The sequence below is a fragment of the Solanum tuberosum genome, unplaced genomic scaffold (genome assembly GCF_000226075.1).
Source record: "Solanum tuberosum cultivar DM 1-3 516 R44 unplaced genomic scaffold, SolTub_3.0 scf00141, whole genome shotgun sequence".
Taxonomy (NCBI): Eukaryota; Viridiplantae; Streptophyta; class Magnoliopsida; order Solanales; family Solanaceae; genus Solanum; species Solanum tuberosum.
The window spans coordinates 9,914-27,377 of record NW_006239075.1 but is presented as its reverse complement, the minus strand read 5'-3'; the positions used below and the strand labels follow the sequence as shown (position 1 = coordinate 27,377).

The 17,464-nt window shown below is 35.8% G+C and overlaps 3 protein-coding genes across 3 annotated transcripts; 2 read left to right on the top strand and 1 right to left on the bottom strand.

Moving 5' to 3' along the window:
* Positions 1-446: 446 nt before the first annotated feature.
* On the bottom strand, positions 447-6,808 carry LOC102580637 (DEAD-box ATP-dependent RNA helicase 53-like). Its single transcript, XM_006352895.2, has 8 exons — positions 6,199-6,808; positions 5,059-5,186; positions 4,454-4,865; positions 4,271-4,369; positions 3,880-4,104; positions 3,047-3,208; positions 1,576-2,083; positions 447-863 (listed from the first exon to the last, which is right to left on the bottom strand). The coding sequence occupies exons 1-7, from the start codon at positions 6,568-6,570 to the stop codon at positions 1,589-1,591; spliced, it is 1,893 nt and encodes a 630-aa protein (XP_006352957.1). The 5' UTR covers positions 6,571-6,808; the 3' UTR covers positions 447-863; positions 1,576-1,588.
* Positions 6,809-7,813: 1,005 nt separating this feature from the next.
* Positions 7,814-13,284, top strand: LOC102580304 (N-acetyl-D-glucosamine kinase-like). The gene is made up of 7 exons (XM_006352894.2): positions 7,814-8,403; positions 8,772-8,919; positions 9,447-9,638; positions 10,149-10,277; positions 11,314-11,483; positions 12,648-12,778; positions 12,952-13,284. Exons 1-7 carry the CDS (start codon positions 8,106-8,108, stop codon positions 13,045-13,047), a joined length of 1,164 nt encoding a protein of 387 aa, XP_006352956.1. The 5' UTR covers positions 7,814-8,105; the 3' UTR covers positions 13,048-13,284.
* A 1,458-nt stretch (positions 13,285-14,742) lies between these two features.
* LOC102579980 (F-box protein At3g07870-like) lies at positions 14,743-16,543 on the top strand. Its single transcript, XM_006352893.2, has one exon. The coding sequence runs from the start codon at positions 14,851-14,853 to the stop codon at positions 16,090-16,092; it is 1,242 nt and encodes a 413-aa protein (XP_006352955.1). The 5' UTR covers positions 14,743-14,850; the 3' UTR covers positions 16,093-16,543.
* The last annotated feature ends 921 nt before the right edge of the window (positions 16,544-17,464 follow it).

Below are 17,464 nucleotides of genomic sequence, written 5' to 3'. Positions count from 1 at the left end.
TAATGGTAAATGGTTGTCAAAATAAAACAAGACATCCATTACCACTGTGCCGAAGCATAACTTTTGTCAAGAATGTCCTCATTTGTATAACGATATGAATCACTTTCATAATGAGGAGTACATCAAAATGAGAAAATTAAAGAATATATCAGGCCCTTTTCCCAAGAAAAATAGTAATTTAAATAATTTTATCTCTTTAGAATGGCTAATCCTTCATGTACTATAACAATATTTTTAAAACTAATTGAAATGTAAAAACCACAAAAAAGTGATAAACCATAACTTATATTCCTGCTTGTAGGGATTTGAGGGAGCTTGACGAAAGACATTTGTTTAGGCTTATAAAGAGAAAATTCACTTCACTTAACATCATTTTGTATTCGAAAAATTAACCCACATAGAGAGAAAAATGAACCTCAATCAAATGTTAACCCTTGTAACCAAGCATCCTATATACAATTAGTACATTCATCCCAAAGGAGTACTGGTACATAGATTTTTTGGAAACTGAGATTAAAATATCTAAACTGTCACTGCATACTGCAGAATTTCAAACAATAACTCACGTGTCGCAGCTTAACATTAAGCTTGAGATAATAAAAAAATTATGACTATGAGACAATATAATAGCGGGCGGGCAAGCAAAAGACGGTGTTCTTGATAGCTAAAGATTACATATAAGTGGATATTAAATGGTTATTTCTTATGGAATTCTACGTATAGCATTTCAGTTGTAATATCATTCTGCAAATCTAAACAAAACCTGATAAATCAACACATATGCTTCACAAATTGGACATCAGTCGCACATTCGTCTCTTCATGGTCATTCCCACCAATAAGCCATATTCACAGTGTCCACGCCTGTTAAACAAACAAGAATATTACATCAAAAACATAATTCTAGGGGCAAGCCCTCACTTATGATGATGTATATAACAGGACAAACTGCAGAATTTCCATCCACATAAGCAAACAAAACTATCTTTTGGTTAAAACTCCCCTCTTATTTTCTAGAGTAAGGAACGGCATGAGACACAATAGGTACAACAACCACATGCAACATCTGGGTTTGCAGCAAATCCACAGTGTCACACACTGGTAACAAACCAATCAAAATGGGATAACCACTTCATATTTTATATCTGGAAGACAATTGTGAGTTGGTTGTAATATAGTCATTCCACTCTAAAGATGTTTAATGTCCTTTTGACAACAGGCACCTTCAGAAAGGTTTTATAGGTGAAACTATTTCAAATCCAAACAGCCATTCTTACAGGGGCAAACCATTTAAACACATGCATGATGCTCTGTATAACAGATCAGCCACACGTGCTTGATAATTACTGATATATCAAAGAGTCTAGCTTCTTTGTTTTATTGTTAAATAAAAGACGACCTTTTATTTCCTATTTTCTAACCTCTTTGTTCAGTTGTTATGATTATTATTGTTATTGTCACAGTATTAGCAAAGTCCCGCTTAATAATTTTGTATACAAGTAGGAACAAATGGAGAATTATCAATGACGATATGGCTGAGAACATCAAATTCATCAGTAGAAAACAAGGAACTTGCCTTACAGAAAGAACTAGAAAAATTTCTTCCCAGAACCTTGGTCACCACTAGCCTTGCCATCTCCAAATCCACTAGAGCGGCCTGAACCAAATCCTCCAAAACCACTTGAGCGGTTTGAACTCTCGAAGTTTCCAAAGCCACCAGTCCGGTTTGAACTTCCAAAACCGCCACTACGATCTGAACCACCAAAATTACCAAATCCTCCCTGGCGATTAGAATCACGCATGTCTCCGGAACCACCAAAATTCCCTGAGCGGCCTGAGCTCGATCCACCAAAGCTACCCCCTGATCGTCCACCACCAGATCCACCAAATCCACCTGTTCGACCAGAATATCCGCCTTGCCCCCCAAACCTGCCGCCAGAATTTCCATAGCCACCAGAGCGACCTGAACCAGAATCACCAAACCGACCACCTCCCATGCCTCCATAAGAGCCAAAGCGCCCTCCACCTCTGCCCATGTCACTGAACATGTCTGTTGCTCCAGCCTCTACTTCAATCCTTGGAAGCTTTTCTCACCAAATACATGAAAATAAGATGAGAAAATAAGAAATAACCCTTGGCCACAACTAGCCTTACATACAATTCACCTAATTTGGCCAAGTAAGAACAGGAGGATTATGATACTTAATTGAAAAGACTAGATAATTGCTGGAGCCAACTATAAGCTGCTTCATTTTCAGCTCTATTCCAGTCTATATACTCTCACGATTCACAATTATTCAATTAAGTAAGATAGTGATAGGAAATAGAATCACTGATTTTGAACTTCACAAATAAATAAAGATTCAACTCCACTTGTCACTCTCTCAACAAAAGGGCAAGACACAGAAGATGTGAAGAGTGACAAATCGTGCTCCATGAAGTAAATGACACAAGAACTTGAACTACTTCAAAGACATGAAATTTTTAGTTTGTCTGCACTAGTATTCAAATAATAGCACACCACCACATCTCCCTCACATAGTAAAGCATGACAATGAAGTACTAGACCTAACTACATCCATTTACAATATTCCAACAAATACTATCCCCAACATCCCATTTTATGTGACATGATTTCATTAGGCATATCTGCTTGAGTTACTACATTGAAATCATTGAGAGAGATCCGCAATAGTAATAGTAATAGAAGTGAAAAGAAGACCAAAAATGTCTGAATCATCAAAGTAAACACTACAATGCGCTATTCTTACTGTAATCATAAAATATTTGGCGGTAAGAACTTATGATTCTTAGTAAAATACTTTTAACTTTTTGGACCCCATGAAAAAGAAGGAATGCAGAAACCCCTTTAGCACTAATTAGTTACAGCAGCCACAACTCACACAACAGTTATAGACTCTTCTTGAGCATAAAGCTCTTTTCTCCAACTGAGGTTCACATTCATCAGTGCCATCATAAATAACGTGGGGAAAATATGAATAGATGACGTCAAAAAGTAAACGCATCACCAATATTAGCCGCCTTACCTCGATAAATCTGCATCCTACATCACGTTCGATACCTTTCACATCCCTATGTTGGCCTGAAGAATGTATCAGAATTGCACTTCCTTTCTTCCCAGCACGCCCAGTTCGACCGGATCGATGAACAAAGATCTCTGATGAGTTTGGAAGCTCATAATGTACCACCTGAGCAGCAAAATATTTCCAAGTTTATGCAGGGAATCCAAAATATTACTAGAACATTTGGGAGCAATTCTGTGACTTAAAGCAAATTGTATACTCATTCCCACTAAACTAGATTGTTCCTTTATCTCAAGGGGATACAATAGTCTAAGTATAATTAAAGCACTCGTTCTTGCCCTATTTGTGGAGTGTAATTTCTGACAAAGGATATCAATGGAATCCCCTCGGTTCTACATAGCTTCACCCCTGCTCGTACCCTATTGCCTTAAATATGTAGAAAAGACTGCTACTTTCGGATACTTCTGCTCACTATTGACAAATGCTTTAGAGATATATAACATCTAACATGGACTATATAAAGACCTATAAAAGAGTTTCAAAGGAGAGGAAACTGAAGAAATTGCTTAGCCTGCATTCAAGTAAAGTTGTATTGAGTTATAAGATGACCTTTAAACCTTAAAAACATGAAGGATCAGGCAAGGTTGCTATTTAAATATGCAACTTCCACCGAACCCCTTCTATTACATGTCATGTTGTTGGTTTGTTGATCAATGGGTTCTAACAGAGGGTTTTCTGATATGTTGTCTGCTCTATTGTTGGAATGTGCAAATGAAAGAAAAGAAATGCAGTGATTATTGCACCTAAAGTCACAAGTATGAGAACAAAAGACCAACCAGATCAACATTAGGTACATCAAGTCCTCGAGCAGCAACATCAGTAGCCACCAACACATTGAATTGACCTTGGCGAAAACCTGATAGAGTTCTCTCCCTCTGGGTTTGTGAGATGTCCCCGTGTAAAGCTTCACATTTGAAACTCTTTTGCATTACATACGATAATTTATCAGCATCACGTTTAGTTTGAGTAAAAACAATGCACTTGCCTCCTTTTGCATGTTCCTGCAAAATGAAATGCTCAATTAGTTTCAGAGATTAAGGATTATCGAAAAATTAGACAACAGAAAGACCTTTATCTTTATGTTGGTGGAAATAAATAGAGAGCGACTTAGAACAATATGAGAGGGCATAAGGTGGGACAGAGGAGACTGAAGGTATATCTCCATACAGTTATCAGAGGTCCAAGAACTGCTGGTTTCTGATGCATATCACAAGCAATTGAAAACAAGGAAATCCCATCAGCCAGTTTCTGATCAGAATCTCCTACCTGGGATATATTGAAAAATTAGCCTCCAAAGTTCTCAAAAATTAAGGAAATTTGTATTAAAATGTTGAACATTTTTGGTCTCACAAGATCAATGTGAACTGCATTTTTCAGGAACTTGTTGGTAATTTTTAATATCCAACTGGGCATTGTGGCTGAAAACATCAGTGTCTGATGTTTCTGCGGAACACTTTCTAAAATGGTCTCGACATCCTCCGCAAAACCCACGTTAAGCATTTGATCAGCTTCATCTAGAACAACAAACTGGATTTCTGCCAAATTTAAAGCACCCCTCTTCAGCAGATCAATAATCCGACCTGGCGTTCCCACAACAACATCAACTCCCCTGTCAAGGGAACTCATTTGGCGTGAAATGGGAACACCACCATAAACACACAGTGTATCCAGACCAGGAGCAGACTCAAAAAATTCTTTTTCCACTTGTTTTGCAAGTTCTCTGGTAGGCGCCAAGATTAAAGCCAAAGGATTCCTTCCACGTCTGCATTATAGAGAATACACAAATTGTTAGTATTTTACAACTGAAATTAGGTCCAAATTCGCACCAAATATTCAGAATCAAACTTTAATAAAATTTGCCAAACCTAGCAGATGAGAAATCATTACATTATGCTGCTATCATATTTGTACTACAAAAGATATAAAAGCCCAGAGAGAAAGCAGACTGAACAAACCCATGTTTCTCGTTGAAGCGAATGATCTTATCCATGATGGGAATGCCAAAAGCTAGTGTCTTCCCAGTTCCAGTTCTAGCTCGACCTATCATGTCAGATCCTTGCATTGCTGGTTCCAGAACAGCTCTCTGCACAACCCAAAAAATAATAATTAAAGTCACACCTCTCTTTGCCTTGCATCTCGTGACGAAAATAACCTAATGCTATGCAATAAAACACACAGTACATGACTAAATTAAGCTCATTTCACCAACTAAAACACAAGTGGACAGATTATTCTAAACGGGACTCCAGAGGAGAAAATTTTGATATGCTTTGCATCGTATTAGGCAACTAGTGGCAAATGAAGTGATCGAAAACCTTGATATATTAAGCATCGTATTAGGCAACTAAGGGTGCGACCTAGTGGCAGATGAAGTGATCGAAAACCTTGGAGGCAAAGGTTAAAATTCTAGCAGAGACAATAAAAACAAGTGTTTCTGCCCACCTGTTTAAGTCTCAAACAAAATTCCTACCAGTCAATGAAGTGATTGAAAACCTCCGAGGCCAAGGTTAAAATTCTAGCAGACACAATAAAATTTAAGTGATTACTTCCACCTGCTTAAGCCTTTGTCAAAATTGTACAGGAACTGTATTGGTGGAAGGTAGCATGAAAATAGATGAGTAGCGCCTTTATAAAAATGTCAACTGCCTTGTTACAAAAGCTAGCCGACCAACCTCACGAGAGTAAACCATACAACCCTAAGTTACTCAACCCTAGAGAATATTTAACTTCATCAACAAAAAGACTTCCAGAAACACATTAAGCCTTTGTTTGGTATGGCAAAATATGACTGCAAAATTAGATATAAAAAAAGCATATTAAGCTTAGCTGAGATGGTCATACACCAACATATTCCTTTATTGGTGGAAATGACATCATTCACTCGACGTCATTATATGTCCGACTCTTTAACCCATATAAATTCATTCAATCAACACATTGATAATCTTGCTTGATACAGTAGGATTACAATATACCTAATCACAACCAGTGGAAGCGTTCCATGAGAAAACATTTCGAATCACACCAACACACCCTAAAAGCTGAAAAAGAAACAATTTTTCCAAACGGAAATAATAGTCACTTTGAGGAAAAACCTGAATAGGGAAGAGCTTCGTAATTCCCTTTTTCTCCAAAGCAGAAACGATCTCCTGAGCTATACCAAGTTTCGATATCTCAAGTCCTTCATCATCCTCAGGTAAATCCGCCACCGCATATCCAGCTCGTAAATACCCACCTGAATGAAACCCTCTTACAGAAACCCCAAATTTCCCATCAACCCAGTTTCCATTTCTTGAAGTATCAGCCGTACTAACAGTGGTAAAGCTGTTAAATTGGGTATTTCCGGAAATGAACTTATCGTCGCCGGACGTCGACGGCGAGAACAATAGATGAGTAAGGGCATTAAGAGCAACCCTTTTCCAGGCATGTAAAGAAGAAGACTTCTTCAATAGAACAAGGCTATTCATTTTTGCTTTCTTCAAATATTCCAACAGAGAAGAGTTCAGCAAAATGGTATAGAAGGGTTTAATTAGGGTTTATGAAAAATACGAAAGAAGCAACTGATTTAAGCCAGCAAAATATGAAGGCGGTTGAGGGGTCCGATACTTTGGCTCTGGAAAGCAGAGGCCGTAGAGATATTTTGGAGCTATAAAGGGGTTTTTGGATCAAGAAAGGGGTTTTGGTGAATGTATTGCGAAGGGTTTAAGAAAGAAGGAAGAGAACTAATAGAAGTAGAGTCCAACATCCACATGTGACTGGGCTGGGGTTTGTTTTGCCTTCAGAATGGACAATAGATAGGGCTGCACCTGCTTGAGTTATTATAGTCAAATAAGCCCAACAAAATTTGGGCTTGGAAATGTTTGTAAACATTTGTCTATTGGGCTTCTTAGGTGACAAAAACAAAAATCTAACAAAATGGTCATAACTTAAATCTCCCCCAAAACAGTTTCAAATTTTAGATATGAGCTTCTTTTGATATTTGAAGTCTTTTGATATATTATTTGCTCAAAACTATTCGTGTTTGCACCACATCGAATTCAAAAGATGCCCTTTCAAGAATCCTTAATAGCTAACAGAGTTTTTCATCCTCCAAACGGTCCTAAATTCTAGATATGATATGATTAATATCCCAACTCAACATGTGTTCAAATAAGGATTGACTTTTGACTTTTAAGTTAGAAGTCTTATCGGATAACTTTTGACTTATTTTTATCGTTTTAGTTTAAAATAAGTGCTTTTAATTAAGCATCTTTTAAATTTACCCTAATACTCTAAAAGTGCTTAAAACTCAAAGGTAAGTTATAATGTTTTATTAGTGGTGGTTAAACCAATGTTATTGTATAAGACTGAGTGTTGGTCAATCAAAACCTCTCATGTCTAAAAGATACATGTAGCGAAGATTAGGATGTTGAAGTGGATGTGTGGTCATACTAGGAGTGATAAAATTGTAAATGAGGATATCCAAGACAAGATAGGTGTGACCTCCTTGGTGGACAAGATAAGAAAAGCGGGAGTAAGATGGTTTAAACATGTGAAGAGGAATTTGCATAGAAACATCAATGAGGTGCGGGAGGTTGGTTATCGAGGGTACGAAGAGAGACACGTGTAGGTCGAAGAAGTATTGGTAGAGGTGATAAGATAGAATATTACACAACTTCGACTTACATTTCACCGGATATGATAAGAATTTAGAGAGTTGCGTTAAACAAGAAACGGACAGTGCATCATCGAAATTCAAAAGATCATAAAATGGGACTAAGAAATAAGAGAAAGATACAAAGAGAAATGGTGGAAATGGCCAATAAACAAAGTTGTTGAGCTTTCTTTGCTCTGCAGTCCTTGTATGAAGACCAAAAGCTACAAAACACTAGTCCAACAAATCAATCTTTTTTTATCCCTACAAAGACCCAATACGAAAACATCCGTCAATTTCATACGCCCATTCTTAGCACTTGTCTTTTCGTTGCCGTCCCAATATTCTATTTACTAAACAAATTAAAATATGGGTTTTTCCCTCTTTTTCTTTAGCTTCAAGAACCCCCATTTCACCTGCCAATTTTACTGGGAGTGGAAAATGAAGAGGTATAGGAATGGAGAAATATGGGATTTTGAGGAAGAAATGCAGCTTCTTGGAGATGGATTTTGTGATCAGAGAGAAGTCATATTGGGATTGGATGGTGATACCACTTGTACTGTTTGTGTTTGTATGCCTCTTATCCCTTTTGCTGATGAACTGCCTGACCCTCCTCCTATTCTCTCACGAGCAGTTGCTGGATGCTCCAATCACAATAGCGTCGGAGGTATTTTCTCTTGTTTCAAAAACACACCTAAAGTATCATGTTTTTGCGAGTTTTCTATTTGAACTATTACGTGTTTGCGTTAACTACCTGAACTATCAACAACTAGCCAAAATTTATGGGCAAATTAAGTTGGTGCCTTTTGGCAATTGTATTCAAACAGTTCGAGATGTATTTTGATAAATAGTTGGTCATAGTGTTGGTGGGAGGGGCAACCAGTTAGCTTCAGTTGAAGATAATATTTTTGAGTTCTCTAAGTGGACTATTGCGAGGATATGTGACAGGAAACTGTTATCCGTTCTAATTTTGTTTACTTTATTTAAGGATCAGTACTCTACTCCCCATAGTTCTTAATAAAGACCCTTTTACAGAAAGCGCCGCGAGGGATGCTTTAGAGCTAGTCATGGCTGATGCTCTTTCAAAAGCAGGCTCAACACGTTTCTGTGTGCAAGCTGTTTGTTTGGCTGTCTCTGGTGTCAACCATCCAACAGATATAGAACGAATAATGAACTGGCTTAGGTATGTTTTAAAAAATTGACACTTTCTTATTGTCTTTCCATATCAATTTATTCATGTGCTTTACTTTTACTGTGTGTGTTCAGCACTAGTGGCTAGTTTCTATATGTTGTGTTCCTAGTGTGCCCTCTGCTGCTATGAGGTGAAATGAAGTGTCATTAGAGATGCTCTATTGGAATACCCAATTGTACCAAGGCTGTTTGAAATGGTTGGAAAATTTGAAAATTATTATATGATCTTTAATGAAAATTCTCTTTCTAGCCATTGAAGATGCATTGTATCGCCCTTTATCCTTCTTACTTGGTAACTGGAGACTTGACTCCATGTGTCACCATTTGGCACATCATCTTGTGAGTTGTCACTGGAGAGTTTCTTTCATTTTCCTTCCCGTCTTCTGAACTTGTCATTGCTCGTTATTTGTATTCATCAGCTGTTTATCTGCTATATTTCATGATTTTTCTCTTCTTTGACTTCATATTTACTTTGGTATATTTCCTTCCCCTAAATTTCTTTCCCTTGATTTCTTGTAGAGATATATTCCCCAGCCATGTCCAATTCTTTGTTCAGAATGATGCTGTTGCAGCTCTTGCAAGTGGAACAATGGGAAAGCTTCATGGTTGTGTCCTTATTGCTGGTACAGGAACAATTGCTTATGGTTTCACTGAAGATGGGAGAGATGCTAGAGCTGCTGGTGCTGGGCCTGTATTAGGAGATTGGGGAAGGTATGCATTGCACGGCTTCACTGCTTTGGTCATCTTATTTTCAGAATCTAAAGTGATATTTCATCCTTTTGGCTTCTTCTCCTGCATTTCACAAGTTCATTTCTACTGTGAACGTTTGAGAGGCAATAAAAGTTGTTGCTAATGATGCTTCATTTGAGATATTTGGCTGACAACATGGGCACTTACATCTGAAGATTCCCCCCCTAGTTTTCTGCTGTTTCATACTTAAGCTTAAAGAATTCCTAGTGGAAGTTATCTGTTTGGCTACATCTTCCAAACCTCATACCAGATTCCATTACCTTGTCATTTTTAAGTTTCCATTTTTTATGCTGTTTCAAACTACCTGGCTCTGTAGTGCACATTTTGTTTTGATCCAGTTTGAGATAATTTTGTTTTCTAAATTTGTCCTATTGATTTACCTAGGCAGCAATGACTTTTTAAATTTTTTGATTGTTGTACTTTTTCTTTGTTTGGTTAAATTTGAAGGATCTATTTCTTGTTCACATGCAGTGGATATGGTATAGCTGCACAGGCATTGACTGCTGCAGTTAGAGCCTATGATGGTCGTGGTCCATACACTGCACTTACGCCAAGTATTCTAAGGAAGCTGGATCTTTCTTCTCCTGATGAGCTTATTGGGTACTTCATCGAAACTTGAATCACTAATCTCATCAACTTCTCTTATGAATCAGTTATTCTTTTAAATAATTTACTGCCTCGAAGACATGAACAAACAGTAGCTCATACTGTCAAAATTTGTTATCGAAAAGATGCATGCACATTTGTGGACTTTACTCATGTTGTCAAAGAGTTTTTCTTTTTAAATGCATAGGGAACACATTTGATCTTGACACCTTGGATGTCAAAGGAACAATATATAAAACATTCACCAGTTATCATAGTATATATGCATAACGATATTGTATATTTAACTTTGCAAGCTTTTGTTTATGTTGATTATTAGTTATCCACGTCTAAAATATAATCCATTTTTTGATTAATCAAAATACCATTTCTCATCTTTAAAATTATCTAGCAGGGAAAGGAGTTCATGTGTCCCTTGTGTGTTTGCCGAATTGTTTTTTCATGATCCAAGCACTTGTGATACATATAGTAGAGGTTGCAAATTGATTCTAAATAGGACTCTGCATGCTCTGAGATAATATTCTTCATCAACAAAGTTTTCACTACCATGGAGACAATGTTGTAGTAACCTGTTTGAGACTTTTGAGTAAAATATAAAAATATTATCATGCTTTTTACTTATCCGTCCATTATAGGGAAACTATGGCAGTCTCTTATCTCTTCTAGGTTGATTTTTTTATGCATCCATATATATTCATGTCTTCATTAGCCTGAAGAAAATTTTCTTTCATATCTTGCATTATCCTACGTCATGGATGTCTTTGCTGATTTTTACATAGTCCTGAAGGGATATATCATTTCTTGCAACATGCTTGTAACATATATATAGTAACTTATGCTCTTGACAGGCAGTTGCTCTAATCTTCTATTTGAGAATAATAGTAATACCTTGAACTACTAAGTTAGATCTTCTTGATTTGTTTTTTCTGTTTAGATACTTCTATTGTTTTTCATAGCTCCTTCATGGGGCTTATCGGATTTGTATGCACAAGAGCTCTTTGGGTCAAAACATTTTTTCATTAATTTTCAGGTGGACCTATTCAGATCCATCTTGGGCTCGGATTGCGGCTCTTGTTCCAGTGGTAGTGACTTGTGCAGAGGGAGGTGATGAAGTAGCAAATAAGATATTGAGAGATGCGGTTCAAGAATTAGCTTCCAGTGTTAAAGCTGTTGTTAGAAGACTACAGTTGTGTGGTGAAGGTATGCTGTCAATCGATTAAGTGATTTGCCTTTTAGGGCTGCAGTTACATGAAAATGTTTTGATATCTTCCATATCTAGATCTCTGTATGTATCTGTAGTAGTTTCTCCATATTTATTACCTCCAAGAACTGAACTTAGCCTTAAAAATTTTGATAAATCAGTTTATGTGTTTTCTTCTTCTGAAAATATGACTTTGCAGTGAATTGTGCTGAAGTATATTATATATAACAGAACTCTAATCATGATTTAATCTTTTGCTACTCTATGCTTGACTGGTATCGTGCCTAGAAGAGAAAGTCATAGTTGAGAAGTGTGGTGCTGGAAAAAGGAATAGTAGTGATCTGAAGCAATTGCAATTTGCAATTTTATAGTTTTTTCTTGAGATTGCATTTATTAAATATTTACAGGTTCAATCATTTTAGACTTTTCCAAATAATGGACTTCCTCAATTATACGGTTGATTTTGAATCATGTAGAGAATGGTATCATCTGATTGAGAATTGATGTCAAGCTAGTGGAATGTGCTTGTTGCATCAGATTAAAGTTTATGTGGGAGTTGCCAATGCCAACTTAAAGGTTTTTAAAGGGGAAGAACTAGGATAATGTTTTAACTTTTGAGGTATCAAATATTAGGAGACAATGATATGTTTAGCTGTATCTTTAAAGCCAAATGTTAACTATAACTTAAGCTTTCAAAAGAATCCCTCTAAGTCCTAAGAATTTTTTTAACAGAATATGTTGGTAGACAATACAGGATAAATACAACAATAACATATTCAGTGTGATCCTATAAAATGGGGTCTAAGGAGGGTGGGGTGTATGTAGACCTTACCCCTACCTTGGGAGAAAAATCTTCTTTACCTTAAGTGTCATATATTTTTTGGTTTTGAAACTGCTGGGTGATTTATTAGGTCTAAATAAGATTTATGATTTATCAAGATGTAGCATACTTGACAAGTCATTATTACATACTTGTTGTTTCAGCCGCAATCCAGTGTGCTAAAGAAATTGTGTGCCTTAGTTGACTTCATTATTAGAAGTTCTTTATTTTCCCCAAAAATGTTCCTTTCTATTGCATCATCAAACTTGTCTTACTCATCACTTGCACAAAATTGTCTTCAGGCATGACTAACAAGTTGATTTCTGAATTAAATTCTCTGTAGACGGAAATGATACATTTCCTCTTGTTATGGTTGGAGGTGTTCTTGAAGCCAACAAGAAATGGGATATAGGAAGAGAAGTCATTAACTGCATATGCAAGGACTTCCCGGGGGTTCATCCCATTTGTCCGAAGGTAAGCATATTTTCTTCAATTATGCTCAATATAATTTCTCATATTGAAAAATAAAAAGGTTAAACTTTACCAAAACGCGATATCCTGTAATGTGTGAAATGTTAACTGGTTCTGCTAAATTGCACATCACTAGGCTCATTACACATCTCATTTCCTCAACTCTTCGGTATTAGGTGGAACCTGCCATTGGAGCTGCTTTGCTTGCTTGGAACTTGTTGGCTAGGTATAGTCGACAAGGGACTTTGAGAAGTGAAACCTATTCTTCTTAAGATACTTGATCAATTGTACAGCGTGTAAGGATGAATGGAAGGTTATTTCAGCATGTATTCCAGAAAGGAAAATATGTGTTTTGTTTTTCCATTTTTGTTATATAGATTCTTCTTCCACTTGATCAATTTTTTTTCATCTTCTATATACTGAGTTGCAATAAGTTAGTAAAGGTAAAGTTTGTTTATCATTAGTTGTATTCTACAAAAGTTATGTTACCTCCTCCCTGTTTCTCTTTTCTCACTCTCCACATGATTGAGAAGTAGTTGTGTTAGTCTTCTTTTTCTTTTTTTGGAGTAATGAAGTATCAGTATCTCTCTACACTATAAGCATGAGTTTGGCAAAATACGTCGACAACCCTTTAAATCTGTTAGTTATTTCATTTAGACATTCAACTACAACATGTTCCAACAACCCTTTAAATCTGTCAGTTATTTCATTTAGACTTTCAAAACTACATAATAAAGTGTTTTTACTATGTTTTTGACTCAAATTTTGGAAAAAAATTATGCACGTGTTCTCAAACACTCATTAAGTAGATGAGTTAACTACATAAATTATGGTTTGTAGAGTAAAGAGTAAAAATCTAACAATAAAATATTAGATTATTTTATTCTATATATGATTAAATAATTTAATTCAAAATTATTTATGTTACACTTAGTGTGGGATAACAATTGCGAAAATTATTAATTTACCAAAATGAAAAGGATGTATCCTAGTACTAGGATAAAATACCAAAATGATAAGATATCCTTTTTGAAAGCTCTTCTCCTATAATCCTTTAAGGAAGTCATGGTTAAATTGGAAACTTTATCCCAATCTATTTAGTGTAAATAAAATCAAAGACATTAAATAATCTAGAGACAATTTAATTCATATTATAATAAAACTACCAAACATTTTATTTCCACATCGGAATTCAGTAATGTTTTGGGGTTAGAAAGGAAAAGAGACAAGGTATTTGAAAATATGTTTAAATTACAAATTATTAGTTTCGTATTGACAACTTTAGAAGTATCTTTTTACTTGATTAAATAAATTTAGATATATCCGTGATTTACCGTACCACATAGTAAGTGGTCTCAAACTTTTGTAGAAGCATGAACTGTTAATAAAAAGCTGAGAAAAATATTGAAAACACCGCTAAACTTCATATTGCAAGATCAGGGTGTATTTCAGTTCATCTAATCAAATTAAAGGGAAAAAGGACTAATATACCTCGAACTATCGTAAACAGTATGCAGATACCCTTTGTCATACTTTTAGGACATTGGTACCCCTGCCGTAAAAAAACTAGAGCATATATACATTTTATACTAACTGACATACACGTGTCACAATCTTATCCACCGACTGACATTTATTAAATGTCGGATCGACGGATAAGATTATGCTACGTGTACCTATTTAGTCTTCCGTTAGAGTGAAGGACATATATGCTCTAGTTTTTGGACGGCAGGCGCACCAATGTCCTAAAAATATGACAACGCATACCATTTATGATAGTTTAGAGGTATATTTGTGTTTTTTTTTCAAATTAAAAGATATTTTTAAGACTGCCAATACTTCGAGGAGAAATTAGTAATTTACAATGAATTTAAGTTTAGGTGTGTTTTCAATATTTTCTAGAAAAAGATAACAAATAAATAAATAACATTGGTCATTTTCTCACTGCGGTTTAAAAAGGGGTTTATGTCAGAGAACACATACAAGAAAGCAAAGCATTAGGGTTTTGCTTCTCAGAAGAAAAGGAAATCAAAGGTGTTGAGATTTGAGAAGTGATTTTCAGATGCTCAAAAAAAATGTCTGAGTATTTACCGCAAGAAGTATTGATTGAAATTTTTCTAAGATTACCAACAAAATCCCTCATTCAGTGCACAAGCGTCTGCAAATCATGGTATTCTCTCATTACTAGCCCTAATTTTATCTCCATACACCTTAACAACAACAACAAAGATGATGATTACTCGCTAGTACGCCATTGCTCCGAAGAACCTGTAAAAGAAATGTATGCTTTATTCTATGACAATGAAAATTTTGATCAGTATGTTCAATTTGATGTGCCATTTGATGCGTTTGAAAGTCAGTTTAATATTATAGGTAGTTGTAATGGACTTTTATGCCTTTCTGACGATCTGTCTCGATATTGGGATGTTTATTATCTTTGGAATCCATCTATAAGAAAGTCAGTAAAACTTCCCAAATCAATTTTTACGTTTGAGACACATGGTCCCTTTCAACATACTCTTGGGTTTGGATATGATTCTGTTCGTAATGACTATAAGGTGGTAAGAATAGTACACACTGATGATTATATGGGTGGTTTACTAGTACCACCACATGTTGAGGTTTATAAGTTGAGCACTGGTGTTTGGCAAGATATTACTCATGTTGCTCCATGTTTTAAATTCTATGAGCGGATACCGGGAGTCTATGTGAATGGGGCTTGCCATTGGGTTGCTGCTAAATTGAAACAAGGAGTGTCTTGTCATATCATGATTGTTCTGTTTGATATGAAGGACGAGACGTTCAGGGAGATGATGGTACCGGGTAGTTTAGTTGTGAGTTTTTCGTTTAGTGCGAATTGGTTCAACCTTTTTGTGTCAGAGGAGTCACTTTGTTTGGCTAATCGTTTGTTTGATGATGATGGAACAATTGATATTTGGAGGATGAAAGAGTATGGTCATCCAGAATCATGGGTGAAACAATTCAGTATCAATAGCCACATTACGTTCAATGTTGGTATTGTTGATGAAATTTTCTCGTTGTTAAATGGTGGTCATCAGCGTCAGGTTGCTCATTTCTTGGTGAAGCCAATAGCTTCAAGGGAAAATGGTCAAATGTTGTGGAGAGCGAACAATGGATTGTTGGTTTCATATGATACTGCCGTTGAAAAAATTGAGAATCTTGGCATTTGCAATGCTAACTTCTTGCCGTATCGCGATGCACTTTATGTTAATACTTACAAAGTGAGCCTTATTTTACTTGATAAACGGACAGACTATTTATCTGGAAACACCAGTAGCTGTGAAGAGTCCATCTAATTTATGCAAGAGGAAGCCTAAAGTTTAGAGGAAAGTTCTTAAATGAATAGTGCGATTTCTATCTCCCTTGCGTATTAGTGGATTTTTGAACATGTCAATTTCTTGCATCATGACATTGTTTTGCAGGTTTTAGGCTGACATGGGAACGTCAAAGTTTCTCAAAGGATTCAGGAGTGCATGAAATTCTTTAAGCTCTTGGGTATCAGAACTCTTTCATTAAATAGAGGCTGAAAATCTAATGTCTTGACTACTACTAGGTAGATAGATATGTTTGGGATTATTACACTTTCAAACCTTGTATTGTTCTTGCAACCATCTGATGATTACTAACTAAGCGATCCAAAAAAAAAAACTCTCTTCTGATTACTATTAAATTTTCTCGTCAAATCTCTATGTTGTTGGATGCTTAGTAGTTATAACCACTTTTATGAATATAATTTTGTTTCCTTGATCATATCCCTTGTCAGCATTTCTTTCTTTTAAGTTTGCTGTTCATAACAGCAAGACTGAGTAATGATTTGCTAGTTCCTTCATCTTCCTACTAGAGTTCATTATTTCCCTAAGCGGAAATCTTCGAATGTAGTTGACATGAACATCCATGTGAATCATGGTATGCTAGAAAGTGTTTACAGCCACCTTTTGCTGAAGTGTTTTACATCAGAATAGATAATCTGCTGGGCTATCTTTAGCATACGATATTTGTTATAGATTTTGATGTCTGTATCCTGGTTATTTTTATGCCAAGTCCATCATCTTCCTTGGCAGAGTGACTCTGTTCCAGCTTATGAAGGGAAAAGTAATGGTTCCTTGTGTTGTAGTATTTTCCATAAAAATGAGTGTGTATAAAGATTATACAGGTCCTGTTTAAGCCAATTGTGAAGCCTGATATTTAGTTTAAATTGTTTCAAGAATTATGGATCCACCTTTAACCTTCCATAACTAGTAAAAAATGAGAAAAAGGGATCAAGGATCTCCATATCTAAATCCTTTTTACAGACAAGTCTTTAGACCCACCATTAATAATAAGATATAGAATTTGGGAGATAATTGAAGTACACAGGGGGGGATTAGTTTCACGGAGGGTCACTCGAATTTTATTTTATCAAAGCCACTAAACTATTTTTTTATTACAAAAGAAAAAATAAACTCAACTTTGTCGAAGCATGATGAAAAATCATTGAACTATTTTTTGTTTGTAACTATATCATATAAGATATCTCGTTTGGTTTACTCCAAATGACTTAGGGGTCGTTTGGTAGAGTGTATAAGAATAATGCTAATAGAGTGTATTAGTAATGCTTGCATTAGCAATGCATTTATTAGTTATGCTTGTCTTAATCATACATAGATTATCTTTATGGATCGTTTGATT

Coding starts and splice junctions, on each gene's coding strand:
- LOC102579980 (XM_006352893.2), top strand. CDS start 14,851: ATGTCTGAGTATTTACCGCAAGAAGTATTGATTGAAATTTTTCTAAGA.
- LOC102580304 (XM_006352894.2), top strand. CDS start 8,106: ATGGGTTTTTCCCTCTTTTTCTTTAGCTTCAAGAACCCCCATTTCACC. Junction 8,920..9,446: donor CGAATAATGAACTGGCTTAG/GTATGTTTTAAA, acceptor GATTTCTTGTAG/AGATATATTCCCCAGCCATG. Junction 11,484..12,647: donor ACTACAGTTGTGTGGTGAAG/GTATGCTGTCAA, acceptor AATTCTCTGTAG/ACGGAAATGATACATTTCCT.
- LOC102580637 (XM_006352895.2), bottom strand. CDS start 6,570: ATGAATAGCCTTGTTCTATTGAAGAAGTCTTCTTCTTTACATGCCTGG. Junction 5,187..6,198: donor CGAAGCTCTTCCCTATTCAG/GTTTTTCCTCAA, acceptor TGGGTTGTGCAG/AGAGCTGTTCTGGAACCAGC. Junction 4,105..4,270: donor TTCTTGGACCTCTGATAACT/GTATGGAGATAT, acceptor TTCATTTTGCAG/GAACATGCAAAAGGAGGCAA.